General features: G+C 40.0%; 1 protein-coding gene across 12 annotated transcripts in view; it reads right to left on the reverse strand.

The window, feature by feature from the left end:
* Positions 1-26778, reverse strand: part of dock4 (dedicator of cytokinesis 4) — a 402360-nt gene that overhangs the window by 96174 nt on the left and 279408 nt on the right. For 10 of the 12 annotated variants that reach the window (XM_048548410.2, XM_048548411.2, XM_048548409.2 and 7 more), the window contains 9 exons: positions 24071-24165; positions 17770-17845; positions 13332-13432; positions 13113-13171; positions 12869-13017; positions 7293-7378; positions 1736-1762; positions 1429-1524; positions 966-1026 (listed from right to left, as the gene is read on the reverse strand). In XM_048548410.2, coding sequence (XP_048404367.1) covers positions 966-1026; positions 1429-1524; positions 1736-1762; positions 7293-7378; positions 12869-13017; positions 13113-13171; positions 13332-13432; positions 17770-17845; positions 24071-24165 — 750 coding nt within the window. The remainder of the gene's footprint in view (positions 1-965; positions 1027-1428; positions 1525-1735; positions 1763-7292; positions 7379-12868; positions 13018-13112; positions 13172-13331; positions 13433-17769; positions 17846-24070; positions 24166-26778) is intronic. The other 2 variants (XM_059652434.1, XM_048548406.2) reach the window with 1 other exon arrangement.

Here is a 26778-nt window from a genome sequence, read left to right on the forward strand (position 1 = left end):
TGAGAATAAGCAGAGATATAGATTTCATGTTTCTCTTTACCATCCTTCCAGCGTAAACAAGCTTCTCAGTTGAGCATCTTTCTTTCGAATTTACAGCGTGTGAACTATCATACTGAATTAAGGTAGAATATTATAACAATACTCAAATATCAGCATAATCTCTTTAAATATTAACCCTACAATGCAAAAATTAAGTAAATAGTTTGAAGTTTAAAAAGATGAATAAATATATTGTGCACGCTTGACAAGTTTGCTTCTTCCTTTCATTTCAAAAGAAATGTATGACATCTCCAAGACCTTGTTCCCTAAAAGGGAAAAAAAAACCAAACACTAGTTTACCTCTTTTCTTTTATGACACATTGCCCATTATGCAGATGGAATCTCAAGTTGGCCAAAAGCCAACTTCAAAAGCTAGCTTTTCAGTCATTAATACCAAGAGGTTTAAGGCTATCATAGGTCATTATTTGATAGTAGCAAACCAAGAGATGCTACTACAGAACGAGTTGTGCGGTCTACGGTAACAACAACAGCAGCACCATAGCTAACGAGATACGTCTTCAATGTCACCGATGACTTAAGGAAAATGCTTCTTTCCATTTTCAACCCAGTGCCCTGATTTTTCCAGAATTTAGAAAAGCTATGGCAGACAGTTTTCTCCCTAAACTAGCTACTAGCAAACGACGAGTTGCTTCCCGGTGGCCAACAACCAGATTTCAGGTTGGTATTTAACCACTGGTGCTCTTGCTAAGATCAGAAATTCAGTAGCGTTGGTAATCGTGAGCTTAAACTCTCATTACATGTCTTAATGCTGGCCAAAGCAGACACCCTAAAAGGCAGCTCTACCAAATTGAATTTATAACTAGAAGTGATTCAAATGTCTTTTTAAATTCAGATTTTTGGAGATGATTGCTATATTCAAGAACCACCCCTTTTGGATTGAACAGATAAATTAAATAGATACTGACCAACAGGCTAACTGTACAGCCAATCTTTTTGCCATCAACCTCTGCCACTTTCATGCAGTCTCTGCAAATGGAAAGCAATTACAGTTTATTCACATTACCAGTGTCCCCTGCAGTTCTTAGCATATCAATAGGACGTTGACACTCATGAGGGAAATTGTTCTACACGATGGAAAAAAAACGACGATAGCACTGAACACAAAATAAGAAAGAAAATCATGTCAGAAATGTTTTGTTGACCATGTAATAGTTGTTTGTTTGCACACACAGTAAGTGTCCACAATGGTGCATCTGCTAGATAGAAACCAGTAAAATGATAAACAGTATACAATCATATGAACTTCAGCTCCTGTATTACCAATGTAAATACACAAATTAACACCATAATTTTCTGTTCAAGTTTAAAAAAGAATTATACCTTCCAATTTTTCAACATGCAGTAAAAGCAAGAACTGTCAAGTCTCACCTGTAATCCAGCAACCTTTCCATTAGGCGAGTTACAGTAGCTACAAGAGAAATACCACTTTCTCGCCAGGTTTCTCTCTCAATTTTTTTCAGCAGGCTGCAGATAGAAAGGAATTTGTCAGTGTTCTGACCTGGTTTATTTGAAACAAGTGCAGTGCAACCACAAGCCCCGATTCACATTTCGTTGATGTCTCACATTACACAGTGTAGTAATTATTTCAGTAATAGGTTACACCAGTCATTTGTATTTCACGAGTTACACCGTATCACAGTAAGCACTTCAAAATATAATTGTAGCAACATCTTACCTAGGGTAAGGCCCAAAAAGTGGAATTCTAGATCCAGGAAGCATTGGCAAAACAAATGAATTTTTACATTATCCATGAAAGAAGCAATAGCGACAGATTCTCCTCAGCAGCAGTCTGCGTCAAAAGTACGTTGTCATGGCTACAACCTTCTTTGCTTATTTTGTCATTATAACTGGCTCTTTTTATAAAAAAGTAAAATTAGCATAATTGCTATGGGAAAAGTAAATATGCAATAGGAATATACCGCATTTGTGCGCCTGACGTGAATTTTTTCCTTTACAAAACATTAAATGTAATCCTATCAAATCACAACAAAGGTAAAAAGAGACTGCCAGTTGAGGAACTGTTAAGGTATTAACGTTAACCCTTCAAACTCATTTAGCAAAAAGACAAATTTACTTTTAAAATTATTGCACTGCAAATTGCATGGGAAGAGTATTTAAAAGAAATCATTAATGATTGACAGATCAAGTTACATTAAATCTGAATTTTCAAACATTTCTCCAAAAATGAGAGAGAAGACCTTGCTATTGGGCATTACATAAGACATGACGCATTGTTTCTGACTGTGAAGTTTGGGATAATATAGTGAATCGGCCCCTTTGGAAATGTATTATTTATTTCCATTTTTTGATACATTGTCAAAATCAGATCTTGCCAAGTTAAAAAGCTTCGATGGTAATTAAAATAGGGACAATGTACATGTTAATCAAAAAAAACTCAGATATTATTGCTGTTTTCGTTTTACATAGTTTTAAATTGAAAGGGAAAATTATATTCTCTTGTCTCCTTAACTACTAGAATCAAAAATTAAAGCACCAATCTTAGGTTTGGTCACCAAAAAGGAATGGAGTGGGGAGACAGGTTAAAATAGCGAGGAAACATTATTTTTGTATCCTGGCATGCCTCTGCCCATTCTTATCTCAACTACACAACATGTGCAGTTGATTGAACGTCCATTGTGTTGGAACTATATGGTGTCACCTACTTTCAGGATGTCTCAATGTCTGTTCTCTCATGACCCCTTCAATATCTGCCATGGTGTCAGCAATTCAACTGGGCCAAACTACATCACAGTAATTTTAAGCAGTCTGGCTCTTAAGGAGTCATTGCTGAATGGGATGAGTGACTGCATTAGATGGTAGGTGTGCCATCATACAGTTTGGGAGGCCAAAGGAGTCTCCAGCATCCAGGTCATTTTTTACCCCACATTCTTTACCATACTGCCTTATGACTGCTGATCATGATTGTTCTTGTTGCTGGCTTCTTTTGGATGGAGGTACAGCTAAAGCAGGAAGAATAGCAGCATCAGCCTCAGCCTCAGAAATCAACACTGGTTGCCAACTGGACCTATTGCAAGGCAGAGGTTTGGGGTTGCTTGTCGGAGGCCCTACCCAGCACAATATGTCAGGTGAACAGCCACTTTCTTCAAATGATCTAGAGCAGGCAAGTTGCATATCTTGAAGGGGGCTACAACTGATTTCTGCAGACCACAGTGACAGCATCTGCTGCCTACTGGGACAGATGATTACATTTTGCCAGTGGTTCTCAAGCAGTCACAGTCTCTCATTATATGCCAATAACTCCTTCCATTCTACTACAGAGGACTGCACCTCCCAGTTAGCAACACAGCTGCAATAAGCAAATTCACCAGTTTGCTTGTACATTTTCCACATTGACCTTAACAACCAGCATGAGAACAGTCAGAGTTTTGCATCAATAACGAGCTTCTACTGCATCAAGGGCATAATGAACAGCAATACACATTGTCACTGAGACACCAGAATACAAGCGTTAAGTATAAGATTGATATCGGATCACAGAAACAGGTTCATATAAAATCTGTATAAAGTACTTGAGTTGCTGTGACAATGCATTTATCCCGTGACAGCATTCCATTATGAAAAGGAAAGAGTAATGGTTTGTTTCAACCCCAAATAACCTCACCACATCTGAGTCAGGCACATATAATTAAAAGACAAGGAACTACAATCCAGATACCCAAGCACAGGTATAGGTGCCTTGATATGCCTGAGACTCCTGAAAACATGTTCCACAGAGGGGCATAATATAAACATCATTGTACAGCATGCAGCTTGCCACTATCTCACCCCTCTGTATTACAGCCTTTATTGCAACCTTCACAATTCTCCTCCTGCTGAAATAAAGGACATTTAAACCTTTCAGCCAAATTTTACATCAGTATTGCACTGACAAATTATAAAACTGCAAGGCCATAATGTGATAATGGTGATAAATCTAATGACAAACCTAATATTTGTCTTTGGTTCATTTCTCACCTAGAAGTCAACGGAGGATAATTTATTATACGAAGATACCTCAAGCTCAACAGCTTTGACAAGATCATTCCCAGAGACCTCAATAAAGCTAATGCTCATAACAGGTTATGCTCATATTGGCCTTCACATGGCCAGTAACTTCAGGCTAGTTGAGTATTTGAGGGCACAGCTGTGGACTGCCACACCTCAGCTTCTGCCACAGCCAGGAGGTCCAGCTGATCTTCTGGTGCAAATGTGACAATGGGGTGGTGAAGGAGCAGAAATTCTGACATCTTGAGGGAGGGCAACACATGTGGTTCTCACTAAGTTTTCTATTTGTGAACATTGCCAAGATACAGACTCCAAAACATAGAGTACAGTCGACAAAATCCCTGCAATCATTCTAATGTTCTAATGGAAGACTTTAAAAGATACTATACAAATGAGCTAAGATGGACCAAATGCTTTTCCTCATCTATAATTACTTTGTGATCTTGTGAAGACAGTGTACTATATTGAAGGAAGCACACATTAATTACTTTTTCACACATGAGGAGCATTTGGGACTCTGCATTGTAATGTTGGAAGAGATGAGTAAATAGGCGTTGCATCTGTTATAATAATAAGAGAATAATGCAAGGGAACAAAAGCTAGAAGAGTGAATGATAGAGGGAAAGAATCGTACTTTAGGAAAGCAGTGAGGGGAGGGGAACAGAAATATATTGGTGGTAGGAACGCATGGTAGATGCTTGATAATTCAGAAGATCACTCCGGCAATAGGTGATAGACAGAATGACCTTGTTTCTGTTGTGCTGCTAGAAGGGTGGGAGAACAGAAATACAGGAAATATATCAAGCTGGTCAAGGTCTTGATTCAATAATGCCAGTGGAGGAAATGTGTTCGCAACTGAATGGAACTCATTAAAGCAGATGTAGCTAACCAGATGTAAAATATATTAAAGAGAGAGAGAGAGGAATGAGAATGGGAACTGTGGGGTTGTAATAGAAATCAGTGTGAAGTCCATTTTTGAAGATGCAGTGAGAAAAAAAATATAGGAAGGTAAGGTAAAAGATAGAGAGAGGCTGGTGAGAATTGGAAGTACATTTAATGAAATTATCAAAATCAGAGCAAATGGCACCAACATTATTGTGTATGAATAAGTGGATTCAGGGCTTGGTTAGTGCCATCCTTTCTTATTGTATGGGAGAAAACTATAACAATAAACATAAAATTGTAGGTAACATAGTGAATCTAGTTTTGAAAATATTCTTGCAGATAACACCATGAAACAGAAAATATCTCATATTTGTGTAAATCACTATAAAACACATTGATATTTAATTGAGTGTGACCCCTTTGGTATTTCCCTTCTGTAGGTGGCAATCTTATGGAGAGAACCAGCTTTGAAATTCCTTCATAACTGGCTTACATTCCTGACTGTTCAACATAGAGACCCAATCTGAGCTGTTTTGTTGTTGAAGATTAAATCAGAGCTGCATTGGCAGAGGTCTGCAAGCTCAGTGTACACCTTTGGCAGTAGGAGGCAGATTTTAAAATAAAAATATTTTATTAACCTTTACATGCTTTTTTAAAATTTATGTCTTTGAAATCAATCTCACAGTATTTTACAACTCGTAATAATGGTTTTAGTTTGTTTAGAATTTCAGCTCAGGTTTTACAATTAATTGATTAGTCTAGTTAAGATTTTTGTATTCATGTGACTTCTGTAGGAGTGTAAAAATAATAACCTTTTGTAGTTGACTTCCAAAAATTTGTATTGACAATGAATGCATCTGTGGCAAGTTAAGGAAAAATTGAACTTCATGACAGTCATGTTGCAAGAACAAGGCCTAAATTCTGGACAAAAGTTTCTGTGTCCAAAAGACACTTCAAAAATTTCCAACCTGCATTCAGGTTAGGTCATCTTTCTGACATTTTTGGTGACCATCCCAAATGTGTCTCCTTGCCAATTGTCATACCCTGGGAACAGGGCTGTTTCATGTGCAAACCTAGGGCCTGAAACCAGCTTTAGAGGCCAACATGACATTCAAGGGCATTAAGTGACCAGAGTTGAGCAGGTATCTTCCTCTGACTTCACAATCATTGTAATCATTTCCTCCTCTTCACCCCTTATGAACTAAACAGTGCTAGCTAAATCATTTTAGTGTCTTCAGCTGCCTACTTATAACATTTTCTGTTAAAATTGTTCATTCACAGGAGATGGATTGTGGGGAAGCATATTCAAGACATTTGGGAATCTGTGGATTTGTGACAGAGGTCAAAATGAAACACATGAATGGCTAGGCCCACATTCATTGTCTAACCCTGATTATGATGCTTCTTTAAGTTTTAAAATGTTTTAAATTAGGTACATTTAAGCTTTTTCAGCTTGTAAAGAGAGGGCTGTTTGACATTTTCTTCACAGCGAGGTAACCAAATGCCTTTGATTAAGCTAATTGTCAGTCTTTATCGTAAGACTTCCTTAATAGATGATCATCTGAAGACAATAGCTTCCAAATCAAACGAGACATTGGCTACTTATTTTTGTGAATGCAATGACATGAAAAAGGGTACTTTAAATATGTACATAGTATCTTGAATGGAAGTGGGGGGGGAAAAAAAGTCAATGCATGGGAAAGAGGATGGTGTAAGCAAATGAATCTTGTTTGATACTTGCCAGTAAGCTTTCTTTCTTCCTTCCTTCAATTGACCTGGGGAGAAGTGTGCCTTGGGTGGAGTGCAAAATCAAGCAATAGCACATGCATAAAATAGGCTGCCCCTTTGCAATCATTTATTCTGCAATTCCATGCGCAATGTGACTCAACCTTACAGGATCTTCCTTTGAAAAAATACATGGCTGTTTTCATGACCTATTTTCTTTTTGAAATACAGGTTTAGTTTGTATTTTGTTACAATGCTGCAAGGTTACAAAATAGCTAATGCTTAGGGACTGATCTAACCTTAATTTAAATGATGTACTGCAAACCAAAAGGCAGGCAGTTTTGCATTGTTTTCAACAGCACTTGCTACTGACTGACAGAATCCCCTGCCTGGGAAAGCAGCATTAAGCACCGATCAAATATGGATATTTCTGGCATCGGTACTTCAGTGCCACTATATTGAGTGTATTTATCCACTGAAGAAGCTGGACCCCACTGAATTTTTATTTTGATGCAAACAGTAAAATAGGCAGCAAATAGATGTAAGTATAATGTCTAAACACCATTACAACTCAGCATGTAAACAACAGCTGTAAAATAAGGTTATGTATGACTCACATGCTGTTGAAAAGCTCTCGGTAAGTTTCATCACCTTTGCCTTCTGACATTAAGCTGTCCAATTTGTCTATCAGTTTTGCCTCCACCTAGGAATACATGTGTTAATTAAACTCATTGATTAATTAGTTCCTGACTAATATCAACATATAGATTACAAATGTAAATGTTTCATGGTCTTAGCAGCACTTGTGTGTAAACTAGCAAAAGGTAGCCTACAAATATAATCAAGTCTGAGAACAGCTATGCTGGGCATGAGAGCAGGCTACACACACATATTCACTGCAGGGCACAGATGCAGGTTAAGTGATCGCTACATATTATGGTCTGAAAGATCCCAGGTTCATTGATGCTACTTTAGGGACCTTGTTCAGACAGTAAACCAGTTGAGAGAGAATCCTGTTCCTCCTTGGGGGCAGAAAGACCTCCAGAAATGTTACTGCAAATAATGGCAATAGGTCATAAAAGAGGTAATTATCAAGCTTTAGCTCCAAGGATGTGTGTGGAATGCTGACAATACTCATTCGCCTTACCAAGGTTGTCAGGGGAATAACACTACTTCCTTACACTGTATGCACACCTTCAATTTTCACAACACTCCCTTGTCCCTCTTTCTGTCACTCATTTCTACAGTAACTGTACCTCATTTCACTGCATACTTCACTTCTTCATTCACCCTCACTAGCCATTATCACAATCCTCATATCTTGTGCACTGCATACTAGCTATTTGATTATGAGAAAAATTCTTTCCATATAACTAATGGGCTATAATAACACCCTTCTCTGGAATAATAATTCCCTTCTCTGCAGGGTAGGATTGCAAAACACCTGCACTAGAAGACAGATATCATAACGGTCTTAGTCTACCAGCATCTTGTCTGCACAATGGAAGAAAAATCTCTGACCATTACAGGCAGGGGGAGAATCATTTATGTTGCAAGTTGGGATACTGGAGGAGATGTTACGTTCAGGTCTTTGCACATTTTTTGCTCTTTTTCAATTCTTGCTTCTCATGGGGGGGCACAGTGGCTCAGTGGTAAGCACTGCCACCTCACAGCCCTAGGTTCAATCCCACACTCAGGTGACTGTCTGTGAGGAGTTTGCACATTCTCCCTGTATACACGTGGGTTTCCTCCAGGTGCTCTGGTTTCATCCCACAGTCCAAAGATGTGCAGGCTAGGTGAATTGGCCATGCTAAATGGCCCGAATTGTTCAAGGATGTGGAATGTGTAGATTAGGTGGTTATCGAGGGATGGGCCTCGGGGGGGATGAACTGATGGTCTGTGTGGACTTGTTGGGCCTTAGGGCCTGCTTTCCACACTGTAGGGATTCTATGATTTTCACTCTACACACGCTACGCAACTAAATTTACCAGCCAGTAATGCCCTGCTCTCCCTTCACCATCAAATGTTAAGCCAAACAATAATAACGTATTTATGTAGCACATTTCATTGAAAAAAATGTACCAAAGCATCAGAAGGGAGGGTTATCAAAACATAGTATGATACTAAGCATTAGACATTTGGTCAGATGACCAAAAATCAAACCAAAGAAATAGAATTTAACGGGTGCCTTGAAGGAGGAAGCCAAGCAGATAATTGGAGGAAGGAAATTCCAGAGCTCAAGGTCCAGGCAATTAAATACATTACCATAAATGATCAAACAATTAATAATGTGCATATGCAAAAGGCCAAAATTAAAGGAACATAGTTACCTCAAAGGGTTTTGCAGCTGGCAGAGATTACAGAGTTAGGCAGAGGCAGGACCAGAGAAGGAAGTCAAAACAATCTGAATGTGAATTTTAAAGTAAAGGTGTTGTCTGATCAGAAGCTAATATTGATCAGCAAACAGAGGGCTGTTGAAAGAGCATGACATCTGCAAGTCAAAGCACAAGCGGCAGAGTTTTGGACAACCTCAACTTTACAGAGAGTAGAATATGGGAAACTAACCAGGAATGCAGCAGAATAGTCAAGTCCAGAAATAATGAAGGCGCAATTAGGGGTTACCAAAGCAAATGAGGTGAAACAGAGGTAAAATTGACTGACGTTGTCCAAGTGGAAATAAGGTATCTTGGTGAGGATGCACACGTGGTGAGAATTTCATTTCAGAATTAAATGTGACACCACAGTTGAGAGCCGACTCACTTAATCTCAAACTGTTGCTTGGGAAATGGATGGAATCAGCAGCAAACATTCTTTTTACCCCATATTTTTGTTTCCTAACTGCAGGTTATTTAAAATGTGGAAATGTTTTTGATGCTTCAGCGAGAGGAGACTGGCTTTCTTGAAAATTCACCATCACTTGGCTTGGTCCTCAAAAGCACCAACTCAGATATTGATGCCATGTGTAATTTAGAAAGTAAATGAAAGGAATATGATCTTGAGTGGTACAGCTTTCGGCACAAATGTGTAGAAGCTAGGAAGGAGGAGTAGAATGCCACACAGGGGTAAGTGCCAGCTTACTGCAGAACATGACTGAACAGCATTTATGCAGGGGTCTACAGGCTGAAGGAACCTAAGGTGACCAAAAATCATACATGGTAACACTTGTCAGTCCAATGAGCAAGCACACAATATATCAGCTCTAGGTTTTATTGCTGGTGTGAAATCGTATCAGGAAACCAACGTGCAGTTGCATTCATCCAACAGATTTTGTCCTCAGCCTGGAGTTTGTGTTCTACCCGGAATATTCCCAATCTCATGAGTTGACAGAGACAGCAATGGCATTGGGAGGCTGTGAAAGAATTTGGAAATCAAGATGAAAGTTAGGGGCATTATTAGTCAAAAGGTGACATCAAGCTTTGGGGAAAGAGGCAAGTAATTCTAATGGGATTACTCTTTTAAAGAGTCAACATAGGCACCATAGTCAAAGTGGTCATCTTCCATGCTATAATTCACGATTAGGGAGTGAATTCTATAGCTTAGTGCATGGACAGCTGAAAACATGTTTGCCAATAGTAGGGTGATGGAAATTGCAAAATGGGAAAGGCGTAATGTTCATACGTATCATATGTTCAAATGATATGTATCTCACATGGAGAGATACTGGGCTTCCTTCTAATGTAGACAGTTTTAATCTCCTCATTGTCAGAATGGTTCACTTCAAATTGAGAAATTGTTCTCATAATACTTGCTGCAGTCTGTGAGGATCCAATTGTACATCCAGACTACAGTGATCTCAAATGGCCAAAGGCTATGCTATGTGTGTCTTAGTGTAGACTCAAGTTCTGGCTCAGCAGGTGAGAGTTTTGAAACAGAGACATTACGCCCCAGCCAATGCTTATTGAAGAACAGTTGTGAATATTGCTTCTTGCACAGATACTCCTTCTCCCCACTCTCCTCATCCCTCTCTAGTCTTCTTTGCTTTTAGCCTTCTCCAGCTTCAAAGACAGCCCTACTAGACTTCATCCATCACTACAGTAAATTACATACATAATTGCCAAATACAGTAAAGCATCAGTAAAAGCCAAGCTGGGTCTTCCCAGTCTGAAACCTGCTAAATGCAATCATCAGCTTCCAATGACAAGCCAGCAACTAATCTGCACATAACAGCAAACAAGATCCTTAATAAATGTTTTCAGTCAACATTCCCCACAGCCTCGCTGGGAGGGCCTGTCCCTGGCCACATAATTTTTTTTAAAATGATCATTCATAAGTTGTGAACAATGTTGCCTAGTCCAGAATTTACTACTGACCCCTAAATGCCCTTGAGAAGATGCTGTGACATCTTTTTGAACCACTACAATCCGTGTGGTATGGGGACAACACAATCTGTTTGAGACGGAGTGAAAGGAATCGTTCTGCTCATTCTAAACTTTGATGGATCTGAAGTTACAAAATACTCTGCTCATTTGCATAGATGCCTTCAGGTGTCATGCTCACAGTCAAGCAGCTACATGGTTGGATTATCTGGAACAGTTTCCAAAATCGATCTTCTTGTACTTGCTGACATAAACAAGAAAACTGTTCAATATCTCTTATAGCTACAACTTCCAAATATCTTTTAACCTCTGTGACTAGCCCTTTGAAAATGAGGTACACTGCTTGGGCAGCTGCTTTCAGATGTGTCTGACCACTTAAGTTACAAGTAGAAAGGATAACATATTTTACAATTTTATAGTCCACACCAACCCTTAGAACCACATCAGTATTTTGTGCTGTCATGACATCAATTTTACACATCTAAAAATTAAAGAATCCTAAACATTTATTAACAACAAAAATGCTTCAGTTGTAAAATAGTGATGTGTAAGATAATGAGACTCTATGTTGACCATAAAAGAGCTTTCAATATGATCAATGAATGTTTTCAATGAATGATTGTGTGAAGAACCACATACATTCTGTACAGATTTGAATGTCTGAATAATGATCTCCAATAAGTAGGTCTCTGAAGTAAAATACAAAAACACAAGCAGCCTTACTGCCAGAGGGAGAAAACACCTCCTCCACCATCCTCCTCCTCCGTATGAAAGCATAAAGCATGCCAATAAGGCATTTCAAATTTTAACCACTTAATAGCCAACGCTACAAAAGTCTGAAGTGTTTTCAATTTGCAATGAATTTTTTTCAATCAATCATTCACAGGATGTAGTCATTGCTGTCTAAGCCAACATTTATTGCCCATTCCTAATTGCTGTGGAGAAGGTGCTGGTGGTGTATGTATACCCACAATGTTGTTAGGAATGGATTTCCAGGATTTTGTCCCAATGACACTGAAGGAATGGTGTTATGTTTCCAAGTCAGAATGTGTACGGCTTGTAGGAGAATTTGAATTTGGTGGCATTTCAAGCATTCTTCTAGGATGAAGACAGCACGGGTTTGGAAGATGCTGCCAAAGGAGACTTGATGAGTTGCTGCATTGCACATTATGGATGGAACAAGCTACTACTATTATGCTACTACCAGTGAAGATGGTGAATGTTGAATGTGGGTGATGTGGTGCCAACCATGCAGGCTGCCAAGTTTCTTCAGAGTTATTGCAGTTGCTCTCATCCAACAGGGAGTGCGCCATCACACTTCTGGCTTGTCCCTTTTGGACAAACAGCCTTTCTTTTCCACTGGCATGCTGGGCTTCCCACCACTGAGAATGGGAGCCTTTGTGGACACTCCTCATGTTAGTTATTTCCTTATCCATCACCATTTATGGCTGGATGTAGCAAGACTGCAGAGCTTAGACCTGAATGATTGGTTGTGAAGTCACTTGAACGATTGCATACAGCTTCTGCTTTTTGACATATAAATAATCCTGTGTTGGCACTTAACTAGGCTATTCCCTCGTTTTTAGGTAGGCCGGATGCTGTTTCTGGCACGAATCCCCACATGCTTTGTTAATTATTTTTCGTGTGTATATACATTATATATATTTATCGCAATACTACTTTTCATCTAAGTTTGAAAGTTAGTTGTTATTTTTATACATTTTTAAATGTAAAAAGTCACCCACTTCTAAAATGGATTTACTTCAAGCAGATTGAATATAAGCATCTGAATTACAACTGCACACCAGCAAATAAATGTAACATTTACTAAAAACTGGCAATGATGTTACTTTGAGGCTGAATTTATAATGGTCTACCTGTTTGAAGTTTCCAGTACGTCTCTGCTCCCAGTCCATCATGTCATGGAAAATTGGGATCATCACATTCCGAAGGTCAGCCTGGGGTACAAGTGTCACTTCTAAAAATGGTCCAATAAGTCCAGGAATAAATTGTAGCTTGTGCTCTCCTACGATATAATCAATTGTGATCATTTATTTAATTTAAACAATTGACATTATATTTGTAAAGCAATCCAAAAAATACAGTGCTGCTAGTTTTTACCTAGATTTTGCCACATGCTGAAGATTTCACATCCCATCGTCACCCTCATGTCTCCATATCTGTAATTGAATTTGGAAATATAAGATAATGAACATAAAATCAAGTGGACTCCTGAATAACAGAAAGGATTTGTTTCCAGAAACCCAAACATACTTAGAGCATTTAAAATAAAAAAAACTCAGCCTTTGTACATAAGCAGAATCAGATAATACAACTTACTTTTCTAGAACCTTTTTCCTTTTTGAAGGTGAAAACATCTCAAGCTGAAGGCAAGGCTGATTGATAAATATTACTGCCAAATAGAAGTAAGACTCCCACACCTATAATAAAAAGAATTCTTTAATTTCATACAGATGTAAAAACACGACGGAAGAATATGCTGCACAGAGATAGTTTTATGGTTAGTTAGCTAATTAGCCAATATAATAATATTATAATATATACATTGTATAAAACATTTACATGAATATATCCTGAGCTCTTGAAAACTAATCAGAATATGCAATGTTTATACATGCGTATTGAATAATGACTGAAACAGCTCACATTGAAAATTATAAATTTGCTACTGAATTTTCACACAATTGTAGAATTGGAAAACACAGGAGGAAAAGCCACGCAATTGTTTTGATTGGAAAAGTCCCACGCCGCTGCAGGAATCCTACATGTCATTTTTGACACAATCCTAAATGATATGCTGCTTTACAACAATAAAAATGTTCAACTATGTAGCATGTAATGGATTATTGTGCTGAGAAGGCTGACATAAATTCACACTAGCCTCTCCCTTTACAGTTTCAAAGTATAATTGTTGAAAGTAAATACAGCTTGTGATCAGTTAGATTTAATTACTATTTAGGGAGAAATATTTGCTGATTCGAAGGTGCTTCTAAATTTACAGCTACTAGTCAGATTTAAAGCTAGATTGCTCAATGGGATGTTTCAAGAATTAATTCCAGAATTATTGTGACTGAAACATCAAAATGACTTACTTCCTTATGTTTTTGATTTAAATATTTCTTATCCTTTAAAGAATACTGTCTTATACACCTTCAAACTTTCACAGAGAAACACAAACACCTGTATACATTTGTTAAGCATTATGCATAGGTAGAATTGTGAAACATTCACACCAAAAACGTACATCCCTGTGAACAAATGCAAAAGCAGACAATGCCCGAAGCAGCTACTAACATGCATTCTGCTTTTCAAAACATTGAGCAATATGAACCATACATTTTGTTTTTGTTCTTGGAGGCTTTCAACACCTTGTCTGTCAAAATCAAGATTATTACAATTTTACATACCTTTCCTATGTATTCTCAAAAGTGATATGAAACAAAATAAATTTTGGAAATAAAAACAAAGCACATAAAAACTCAAAACTTTTGAACTGGCTCACGAACCTTGTATCTAACCTAATGATTCCTTAGCTGGTGAATTCCATTTCTTGCAAGAAGTGGATTGAAAAACCATCTTTTGGTTAATTCTCATCACCGCAACAATCAGTGATGAAGCAATCCACAAGTGCACTCCATTATGATGCTAATCATAATCATAATCATTTCAATGCTATTGCTTTAAGTTAGAGAAATGATACATATTTTAAGATCCTCACTGTGATCTATTAAGTTTAATCAATATTTTGTTAATTAGTTATTTTCAATATAGACCAAGTTCAGTTGAGAATTATTTTGTGCTGTTTTTAGTACAATAAACTGCCTGCTCTTCTGTAAAGTACTGCACTTTCACTATAATTGTAAAGCAGTTTCATTTTGCACCAACACTGGAGTTACAGCATAAATGCAATCTGAATCCAGAAACAAGGTCTGGCCTGACGCGGAAATGAAACCAAGCTAGACTCTCTCGGCTGGATATTGGCATTCTGCTGGAGATGAGTAGAATAAAAATTTCATAGAACTGATTTGTGCACTGATACGCTGCCATCTTTCTGCTGCCAGGCCCTTTTTAAGAAGGCAAGTGGAGCAGGGTGAACGTATCCCACCAAACAAAGGTGGGTGGCATGTGTTCATTAAAGCTATCCAGCAAATTCCTGCTGACAGTCCCCGGGTGGCAGGCTGCAAGGGCCGGACCTGCAGGATCCATTTGGCCAATAGTCTATATATATCCATACGGCTACAGCTGTAATTTGCACAAAGACCTGACTGCTGGTGTCCACCCTTAGGTGCCTTCTCTCTCCCTAACCTGCACTGGCAGGCTGCAGAACGGCAGGGCCTGAAGTCTGCCCACCATCTTTACGTGAATGGCATCCATGCCCAACAAATGGGCTTTTGTAAAAAAATTGCATTGTGTGTGTCATGCCAATATCACGGAAGATCAAACCCAGACATTATCCTGGCATTAGGTGCCAACCCAAATACACAATCTGACCGTATGCCCAGAGGGTGATTTCCTTCTGAAAGTCAGCAGCTCATTTTGTAATATTTTTACAGTGATATTAGTTTTGTTGAGAAAATCTTTTAAGTGATTTTGAGCTTTTAAAGCATTGTAGATATGTTTCTGATCATCATAATTTATACAAGCAACTCCAATGGTGTTTGGCTGAAATGTTTCTAAATTGCTGATTTGATGATTACATAAAAATGAATGAGATAAGTTTGATTATTTGAAAACTTTTCCTGTCATTTTTATTCATGATGAAACAATATTTATTTTGCTTACATTAATTTTTTAACAATGTAAAATTTATTTTCTAAAGTTTGGACCAAGGGTCAGTACAATACATTGAAAAGCAGGCCTAAATTTGGATGCAATACTATAGCTAAACACACCTTTTATAAGTATGTTGCTTTATCATTTAATATTCTAAAGTTTACATATAAAATACCGAGAATTATTTTGCACTGTGTATCATAGATAAAGATTTTTAAGTCAGCAGCGATTCAGCAGAATCAGCCAGAAACATACAACTGAGACTTGAAGGAGGAGGTTTTAATATACAATCAGTTATTTAGCCACAGAATCTTTTCCGCCATTTCCTTTCATGGATCCCATGCAGCACATACCATATGCAGCTTTAAAGTCAGCTGGGTGATGTATTTCCAAGCCTCTGCCACTTCACTGCTAACAGTGTAAGAGCAGACTGCAGTGAATCATCTCCAATCACTACCTGTGGGGAAATGACTCACAATGGCACAGTTAAGGTAGCAACATCTCGGATTTATACTCATGTCCTGCTACTCCATTGAATCTGTAATGTTTGTGCCATCAAGCCATGCTTAATTTATTTTTGATTTTTTCATGTTTCATCATGTGTATAACAAAGTGCCCATTTCTCCTGTGTTATTAACCTGATGCTTGAGCACTCCAGCAGTCTGAAAAAGGACATGGCAACCCTGTGATGTTGACACTGATCCTGTTTGTCTTTGGAGAATCACAGTTTAAATTAATACCCTTTACATCCTGCAGGGATGTCTGTATTTATGCAAATGTTGTGAAGAAATTCTAAACATGCCACCTGATCTGCACTGCAATTCGATTGTTTTCACTTCAGTGCGTGGGTGCTTTAATGCTGGAGTAGTTCTGTATTGGTTGCAGTTAAATGCTACAGCCTGTACAGCATCCAGATAAGAGTATGCATCACAAAACTGGTTACGTAACTCCATCCCACAACCCAAGCCTAAGCTTACATGTCCCAGTGACTGCATAAATTGAAATGTATGCAACCAATTCAGTGACATGATCTGTTAATGTCTGCATAAGCGTTACAATCTTCTCAGAAACAAAAATAAGGATGAACTTAAACAACATGAGTATGCTGATCTTGCTGAACTCAGCCCAACAGACCAACTTTCCCCCATGTACAGGAGACGTATTACTTTGTACTTATGATGTGTTCGGCTGCAAGGGAAGACTCTGAAATACGGGCCTCCAGCAGTAATTGGAAAATGGAGAGGGAGTAAAGGTATCTGCCATTGGGTGGGAACCCCAGAAATGCTGGGCAATTGAGAATTGTGAGAGTTTTATTATTGCATTTCCTGGTGAGCATATTGGAGGCTACGTGGTAGCCTGACAATTGCAGAGAGAAGGCATATCTCAGCAGGTTTGCTTTAGATGCTGGGTATGGCAAGGAAGGGCTCCTGCTTCTGTGCCATACTTTATTGTAGGATCTGGCAGTTCCCTTGCTGTTCAGCTTTTGGGTTTCCTGATCCAAGAGAAACCTGGAATATATGCATTAAACCTAAAGCACTGATAAAATCTAAGGCACAGAGCCATGTTGAAGTATTATAATTACTGACCATCCACTCATGAATAGGTTACTTGTCAACTCCAAGTTGTCCTGGTTAAACTGGTACTAGGTTTGTTTCATGGTGGGTTGTGTTTAACAAATAAATACCCCAGTTCCCAACAATGTCACATTAGTCTTGGGGAGGGATTAAAATTTTTGTCAGAAAACTCTGCAGTATTTCTTTCATCAGAAATTAAAGCAGCCCATCAGTGAAAAATTTAGTCACAAGTGGCTAAGTCAGTGAAAAGAATCCTCAAACAGTGCTGGTATTGTAAATTACCACAAACCCTGAGCATTAGTTAAATGAGCAGAACAGAAGCCACAATAGTGTTCTTGTATAAAAACGAGCAGTACATGTGGAAGTACAGTGCCACAAAATATTAGAATCTTGTATCAAAATCACAATACCTTGAAGTCAAAGCCTTCGTGTAGAAAATTCTTTCTGAGTGCATCAGAGAGATAGAGAATTGTAGTGATGATCACACTGAAAGATAAGAAGAGCAAAAATCAGCTCCACTTCTTGGCATCAGCTTTTCATCTTGAGTGAAAACACTGGTATGGAATTATCAATATGTACGAACATGCGCTCTGTGCTTATATTTGATGAAATGAATAGCCATACCCATTACACACTGGCCACTGTGAAATCAGTTTTGGTTATCCAACTCTTGTAGCTTGCAGCAAAATAGTTCTTCTTCAAAGCTGATAATGGTAAGGACATCAAGTTGGCAGGAATCCAAAAAAGTTATACAGACATAAGTCCACTCCTTAGTATCACTAACACTATCACTCCATCTCCAGTCTATTGCTACAATAAGGGCAAAATTGTAGAGTTCTGTGCTGCAAATTTACGTGGCAAAGTAGAACCATACCCACAGTGGATGTCCCACCACTCTCCCTTACTGAGATCTTAAGGGGGAAGAGGGGGTGCGGGGGAGGGTGGGGGATGTGGTGGTGATGGCCAAGGGTACTAAGGGCTACTTGATACCAAATCTCAATTCTGATTCTGGCAGGAGAGTTCGGGGCGGGTTGGGGGTTGCTCATTGGAGAGAACATCAGCTTCATGGAAGTGGCTTCCCCAAAGTGGCCCAGGGCCTAACGGAGCCAAAGGTTCAGACAAGAGTTAATAGGTATGCTCCTGGCATCTTCCCTTCCTGCAGGGCCCAATGCTCTTTGCCCCCTCAATTTGAACTTCTATGTACTTTTTCAAGCATGCCTTCATTATGAAGCATTCCTGAGGTTTTCATATCCATCTCACCCATGCCCACCTCTATGGGTGACTTTGCAAAGCTTCAAAATTGCTGGTCCTCCAATTTGGCTGGAGGAACCTAGAGCCCATTCACCATCCTTGGTCAGACAATGAGCCTGAAGGCATCAATGAGGGTAGTCTGCTGCCAGGTGTAGACTCAGGACTTGCCTTTCAATCTGATGATGGGGCCTCAAAACCCAAAGTAAAAATCTGCCTCCTGTCATAACCTACAATTTTAACTTGCATTTGCGATTCGCGGATTTGATCTATATTTTCCTTTAATTATCATCTTTTGTATTTTTAAGTAAAGATTTATTTATCCTTCCTACCGCTGACATTTACTCAACTGGTCTACTGTTCGTTGAGGTTGTGAAATCTCCTTTTTTAAAAGATACTAATCACATTTGCTGTCTGCATGTCCACTGCCAAAATTTCTTTTCCGAAATGAACTTTATAAATTATATAATGCTATTCCAGCATTTCCTCAGTTTTAGTTTAAAAACACGTGTGTGGTTGCTCGTTTCAATCTGTTTGGATCAGAGATTTTTATCCTTTCCGTTTTGATGATTTATCAATTATCTTCCACTTTATTACCTTGGATCAAATGAAGAAGGATAATATACTATGCAATCACAAAGACTGCCATTTGTGACTGATTAAAACTGGTTCAATACCACAGCAGGGAAGGAAACCCAATTGGAGATCACTAAGTTGCAGGGATGACAGGCATGGATTTAGGAAGGAACAATACCTTTAATAATGGTGAAAATCAGTGGGGTTGAGAAGTTGGAGATGGAATTATAATTTGTAGATTCAGATGTATCCTGGATAGGATTTGAGAGGTCAAGCCTAATGGCAGAACTCGAGGTGAGGGAATCGATTAATGTACCAACTAGTTTGGGTTCAGGAAGAAAGCTTGGGTGGTTAATTGGGATCTTACTCACTAAACTAATGCTGGTGGAAATATGAAGAGCAGTAATGACTGTTGATCTGCTAGGGAAGTCTAAGGGAGAAAGGATGGAAATGGTAAATGGGAGGGGAAAAAGGAATGGCGGGGTAAGTATCCAGTGGGCATAAGTGGACAAAGCATTTCACTTAAAATGTAGCCTTCTTTGAATCAGTTGAACAAACATTGATGTAAATTTTCTAGATTTGTTCTTCTCACATTGCAGACTCAATCAATTCAAATCAAAATCTCAAGGTCGTCTGCCTCTCTTTCTCATTCCGATAAATCACTTCTCTTAAAAATTTCAAAGCTTAGAAGCCAAAGAAACGCATTCCATCAATGCAGTTAACAAAACAATATTCACGAATTGTACAGAATAAGATGCACTGCGTATAGCAATGCACAAACAAAATTCAGTTCATACAGTCTAGGCTTCTGGTAAAAATATCCAGTTCAAAAATAAGCAGTCACATCAAAATTGCGATGAAGGCTTTAAAAGCCACATGGGTTTATTCAATGGATACATTTTAATCATATTACTGTGAAACACACAGCTTGCAAATTTTTAAAATTTGATTAGAACTTCATTTTGGATATTAAAGTATTCAGCCACTTGGGGAAAACTGTAAATAAAAAAAATGATTTCAGAAAGCAGTTTAATCAATCTCTGAGACCCTGTTGGTGAGGTTGTGCAATCACACGGTGATATACCCTTGATAGAAAGTTAAGACTTGTGTGTCACAGAGAGGAAGTAACCTTCACTTGCATTACATGAGTAGCAAACTGGCAAAGCATATTATGTACCATTTTAAAACCTGCTCTGTTTTCCAATTTATTGTCTGGAAAAGTAAAATTAAAATAGTGTGCAGAACAAGTTGTTCAAAAGCAACAATGGCCATCATAATTCCATCCACAGTAGTTGATACAGATACAGCAGGTACATGTCATGAATTATCACTGAAATGGTCTGCATCATAATTTTATTTACACATTGTTAGGTATGCATTTTCTCAATGGAAATTCTCATTTTCTTTGTATTTTGTGAGGCTTAATTACAAAAGTATTAATAAGGATACAGAGAATATTGAACTATTAAATTGGACAACTTATCAAGGAGCTTCCATCCCAAAACCAGACTGATTTAGTTATATAAGAAGACCAGAGAACCACAGATGCTGGAGATCAGAAATTGAGAAACTCAGCAGGTCTGACTGCTTAGAATCATAAAGCGCAGAAACAGAACCTAACTTGTTGCGCAGACCAGACATCCCAAGATGATACAGTTCAATTTGCCAGCATTTAGCCCATGTCCCTCTAACCCCTTCTTATTCATATTACCATCCAGATGCCTTTTAAACGTTGCAATTGTACCCGCCTCCACAAATTCCTCTTGTAGCTTATTCTATATACACAGCAACCTCTGTGTGAAAAAGTTACCCCTCAGGTCCTTTTTATATCTTTCACCTCTCACTGTAAACCTATGCCCCCTTGTTTTGGACTCCCCCATTCTGGAAAAAAAGAGCTCAGCTATTCAGCCCATCCCCATGCTCCTCATGATGTTATACACTTCTATAACATCACCCCTCAGCCTCTAACGCACCAGGGAAAAAACAACCCAGCCTATTCAGCCTCTCCCTATAACTAAAACCCTCCAGTATCAGCAATATCCTTGTAAGTCTTTTCTACACCTCCAAGTTTAACAATATCCTTCATAAAGCAGGGAGACCAGAACTGTACACAGTATTCTAAAAGGGGACTCACAAATGCCCTGTACAGCCGCAACATGATGTCCCAATTCTGACATTCACTGCTCAGATCAATAACAGGCAAGCAAGCCAAATGCTTTCTTCACACCCTGTTGACCTGCCCTTCCACTGTTAAGGAATTATGCACCTGCACACCTCAGTCCATTTGTTCAGCAACATTCTCCAGGACCTTACCATTAGGTGCATAAGTCCTGCCCTATTTGCCTTTCCAAAATGCAGCACCTCACATTCATCTAAATTTAACTCCACCTGCCATTTGTCAGCCCATTGGCCTGAGTGATCAAAGACTCGTTGTACTCTTGAGATAATCATGTCCACTACACAACCTGTTTCTGCAAACTTACTAACCATACCTCCAAATCCAAGTCATTTACATAAACGATAAAAAGCAGTGGATCTAGCATCAATCCTTGTGACACACTGCCAGGTTCTAGGGCTCCAGGCAGAAAAGCAATTCTCTACTACCACCCTCTGTCTCCTAACATCAAGCCAGTCCTATTTCCAATTAGAGATAATGGGAACTGCAGATGCTGGAGAATCCAAGATAACAAAGTGTGGGGCTGGATGAACATAGCAGGCTAAGCAACATCTTAGGAGCACAAAAGCTGACGTTTCGGGCCCAGACCCTTCATCAGAAATATCCATTTAGCTAGCTCCCCTTGTGATCTAACATTATGAATCAGTCTACCATGTGGAATCTTGTTGATTCCTTTGATGAAGGTAGAGCAGTAGACAAGATCTACTGCTCTACCTTCATCAATCTTCTTTCTCACCACTTCAAAAATTTGATCAAGTTAGTGAGACACTATTTACTTTTCACAAAGCCATATCAACTATCTCTAATCAGTCCTTGCCTTTCCAAACACAAGTAAATCCTTACTCTCAGAATCCCCTACAACAATTCATCCACCACTGCTCAATGGTCTTTAGTTCCCTGGCTTTTCCTTACAGCCTTTCCGAAATAATACCGTAACATTAGCCAAGGTCCAGTCTTCCGCCACTTCACCCATGACTGTCGATGACACAAATATTCCAGCAAGGGGCCCAGTAATCTCTTCCCTAGCTTCCCACAAGCTTTTGGGAATTACCCCATCCGGTCTTGGGGATTTATCTACCTTTACGCATTTTAAGGCCTCCAGCAGCTTCTCTTCTGTCATATCAACTCTTTTCAAGATATCACTATTTATTTCCCAATTCCCTTCACTTCCATGTCTTTCTCCAATGTAAATACGGATGCAAAATATTCATTACCTATCTCCTGTGGTTCCACACATAGACATCCACATTGCTCTTTACGTGGCCCTATTCACTCCCTAATTACTCTTTTTCCCTAAATGTATTAGTTAAATCTCTTTGAAATCTCCTTAACTCTATTTCCCCTTCTGATATCCCCATTATTATACGTCTATTGCCCTTATACTCCTCTAGGGACTCACCCAATCCCTGCTAGTACCTGACATATGCCTCATTCTTTTTCTTGACCAGAGCCTTAATTTCTCTAGTTATGCAGTATTCCCCACACCTCCCAGCCTTGCCCTTCACACTGGTAGGAATGCATAGGGGCTCTAAACTCACTACCTCATTTTTAAAGGCCTCCCAAATGTCCTTTTACCTGTGAAAAGCCTCCCTCAATCAACTTTTGAAAGTTTCTGCCCAATACCATCAAAATTGGTGTTACTCAGTTGTCCCTAACTGCTGGTCCAATCAAGCTATGTGGTCCAATAGAATTTGCGACCCAACACACTTCCTGCAGACACGTCTCTAGGAAAACTCATCTGCCGAGAGAAGGCGGGGTTAATGTTTTGGGTTTAGTGACCCTTCTTCAGAATTGATGGTGACTAGAAAAAGGTTGGTACATGTGCTGAAGACGGAGTAGTGGGGAAGGAGGAAGAGTAAACACAAGGTGGAGATGGAGCCCGAAGAGACTGTATAGCAGTTGGGCAGAAAGACATAGGAAAAGGTAAGCCTGGGAGAATCATTAGATGCTAATGGGAACAACTAGTAGGTGACCTTGGATTGAGTGTTGGAGAAGCCCATGAAATGACAAGGTCTGGCATGTGGGAATTGGGGGAAGGAGATAGAAGAAGGTGCTCAGGCCCTAAAATTATTGAACTCGATACAATCATGAAGGCTGCAGAGTCCCCAAGTAGAAAATGAGATACTGTTCTTCCAGTTTGCAATAAGTTTCACTGGAGTGCTGCAGCAAACCTGAGACAGATGTTGGCCAGGCAAGACGGTGATGTGTTGAAGTGGCAGGCAACTGGAAGCTTGAGGTCATTTTTGTGGACAGAGCGTAGGTCTTCCATAAAGCTGTTGTCTAGTCTGTGTTTTATCACTGGACCTGAAACATTAATTCTGCTTTTTCTCCACAGGGCCTGCCAGACATGCTGAGTTTCTTGTCTGAATTCCAACATCTACCCTTCACTTATTATAGGGAAATACAGACTGTTTAAACCTTACTATGTAGATAGGAAACACAAACCAGAAATTCTTGATTTCTGAATTTGAACTTAAAATTGAAAAATAAATTACTCCGGTCTGCTCTTTTAGCTATTCAACTATTGGTGACTGAATAGGCAACTATTAATTAGATCAACTCTTGAATTGTTCACTGCTTTTTTTTTCACTTAACTGCAAGATCAGTATAACACTTGTTGCAGAGTCAGTGCAGCTGAGTTCATTTCCCACACTCACAAAAGCACTGCCACGATATTCAATATACCTTAAAGTAAGGAGAGACCATCTTACTTGTTGGTAACCAAGCGCATTATTGTCCAGTCCTTTGGAAACATCTCTGGTCTTATTAGAATCTTAAACACTGTAAAAATCTGCAGCAAAAAATCCTGAAAATAAAATAAAGTTTTCATGTCAATTTCACTGAATTTTGTTTTATTCATTCAGAGAATGTGGATGTTCCTGGCTATGCCAACATTTATTGCCCATCCCCAAACTTCTATAGGACAGTTAAGAGTCAACATTACTATGGGTCTGCAGTCACATGCAGGCCAAACAGGTATGGACTCCACATTTATTTCTCCAAAGGGTATTAATGAACCTGATAAGTTTTCCTGACAGTAAAGCAAGAACTGCAGATGCTGGAATCAGAGTCAATACAGTGTGGAGCGGGAGGAACACAGCGGGTTAGGCAGCATCGGAGGAGCAGGCAAGTCGACATTGCAGGTCAGGATGCTTCATCCGTACAGGGGAGGAGGAAAGGAGCTGGGAAATAAATAGAGGGAGGACAGGTGGGACGGGGGGGAAGGAGGTGGGATGATGATAGGTGGATGCAGATCAGGGGGAGTGGAGATTGGTCAGTGAGATGGGTGGGGTGGACATTTGAGAAAGAAGATGGACAAGTTGTGTCAGGTCAAGGAGGTGGGGATGACAGGGAGAGGTGGACATGGGAGGAGGCTGGGGGTGGGGAGATTTTGAAACTGGTGAATTCTGTGTTGAGGCCATCAGGCTGTAGGGTCCTGGGGCGGAATATGAAGTATTGCTCCTCCAGTTTGAGTGTGGTGTCATTGTGACACTGGAGGCGGCCCAGTGTGGACATGTCACCGAGGAAGTGAGACAGGCAGTTAAAATGTTTGACAAACCAGAAGATGTTGTTGATTATAGCATACAGAGCACAGATGTTCCGCGAATGAGTCACTCAATCTGGGCTTGGTCTCACTGATGTAGGAGAGATCACATCGGGAGCAACGGACATAGTGGATCAGGTCAGAGGATGTACAGGTGAGCCCCTGTCGGACCTGGAAAGTTTGCCTTGGGCCTTGGATGGAAGTGAGAGAGAAGTGGTGTTGGGACAGGTGTAGCACCTCCTGTGGTTGCAGGGAAAGGTGCCAGGTGTGGTGGAGTTGGTGGGGAGTGTGGAGCAGATGACGGAGTCATGGAGAGAGACGTTCCTACAAAAGGGGTGGGGAGGGAAATATCCCTTTGGTGTTGGGGTCGGATTTTAGGTGGCAGAAGTGGAGGAGGATGATGCACTGGATGAGGAGGCTAAGGTTAGGGTTGATGGTCTGGGAGATAATGGTTTGGTGGTATGGCATACTGACCTTTACATCGGGGAGGCCAGGCACCATTCGCTGACACCTCCTTCTACTGCCCCTTCAATTAAAATCCTACCCCTGGCCACAAAACCAACATCTCCCAAATCACCAATAATCTCATAACCTCAGCAAACCTCCCACCCACAGCCTCCAACCTTCTTGTTCCCCAAACCTGCTCCATTGTCTCTGCCTGCTCCTGCCCCACTGAACTCATCTCCTCTTACCTCAACTCTGCCTTTTTCCCGGTCCAGGAACTCCCCACCTACGTTTGGAACACTACCCATGCCCTCCACCTCCTCCAAGACGTTCAATTTCCCAGCCCCTAACACCTCACCTTCACCATGGATAACCAATCCCCCTTATAGATGGCCTAAAAACCCATCTGCTTCTACCTCTCACGCAGGCCCAACCAATCCCCTTCCTCTGACACTCTCATCCATTTAACAGAGCATGTCCTTATCCTCAACAACTACTCCTTGAACTCTTCCCACTTCTTACAAACTAAAGGCGTGGCTATGGGCACCCATATGGGTCCGAGCTACACCGGCCTCTTTGTAGGACACATGGAACTGCCCCTCTTCCGCTGTTACACCAGGACTAGCCCTCACTTTTTCCTCCATTATATTGACAACTGTATCAGCGCTGCCTTGTGCTCCCCTGATGAGCGTGAACTGTTTATCATCTTTACCAATGCCTTACACCCTCACCTCAAATTCTCCTGAACCATCTCCAATATCTCCCTCCCCTTTCTGGACATCTCTATCTCCATCTCCAGTAATTGTCTCAGCACCAACATTTATTTCAAACCTACCGACTCCCATATCCACCTCCTTCCACCTATCCTCCTGCAAGAATGCGATCCCTTACTCCTAATTCCTCCACCTCCACCAAATCTGCTCCCAAGACAGAGTACTTCACTCCCAGTTATCTCAGATGTTCTCCTACTTCAAGGACTGCAACGTCCCCCCCTCTCCAGAGATCCACAATGCCCTCAACCACATCTCTTACATTTCCTGGACTTCTGCCCTCACACCACCTCCTCTCAGCAAAAATAAGGACAGTCCCCCTCGTCCTCACATACCAGCCCACCAACATCCTCATCCAGCACATCAACCTCTGTCACTTCCATTACCTGCAATCTGACTCCACCACCAAACAGATATTTCCCTCCCAATCCCTATCTGCCTTTCATCGGGAGTGCTCACTCTGTGACTCCCTCATCTGCTCCACGCTCCCTGCTAACCCCACCATATCCTGCACCTTTCCCTATAACCACAGGAGGTTCTACAACTGCCCCTACACCTCCTCTCTCACCTCCATCCAAGGCCTAAGTCAAACTTTCCAAATTTGACAGGGATTCACCTGTACATCCTCTGACCTGACCTACTCTATCAGTTGCTCCTGATG

Source organism: Stegostoma tigrinum, chromosome 18, assembly GCF_030684315.1.
Source record: "Stegostoma tigrinum isolate sSteTig4 chromosome 18, sSteTig4.hap1, whole genome shotgun sequence".
Taxonomy (NCBI): Eukaryota; Metazoa; Chordata; class Chondrichthyes; order Orectolobiformes; family Stegostomatidae; genus Stegostoma; species Stegostoma tigrinum.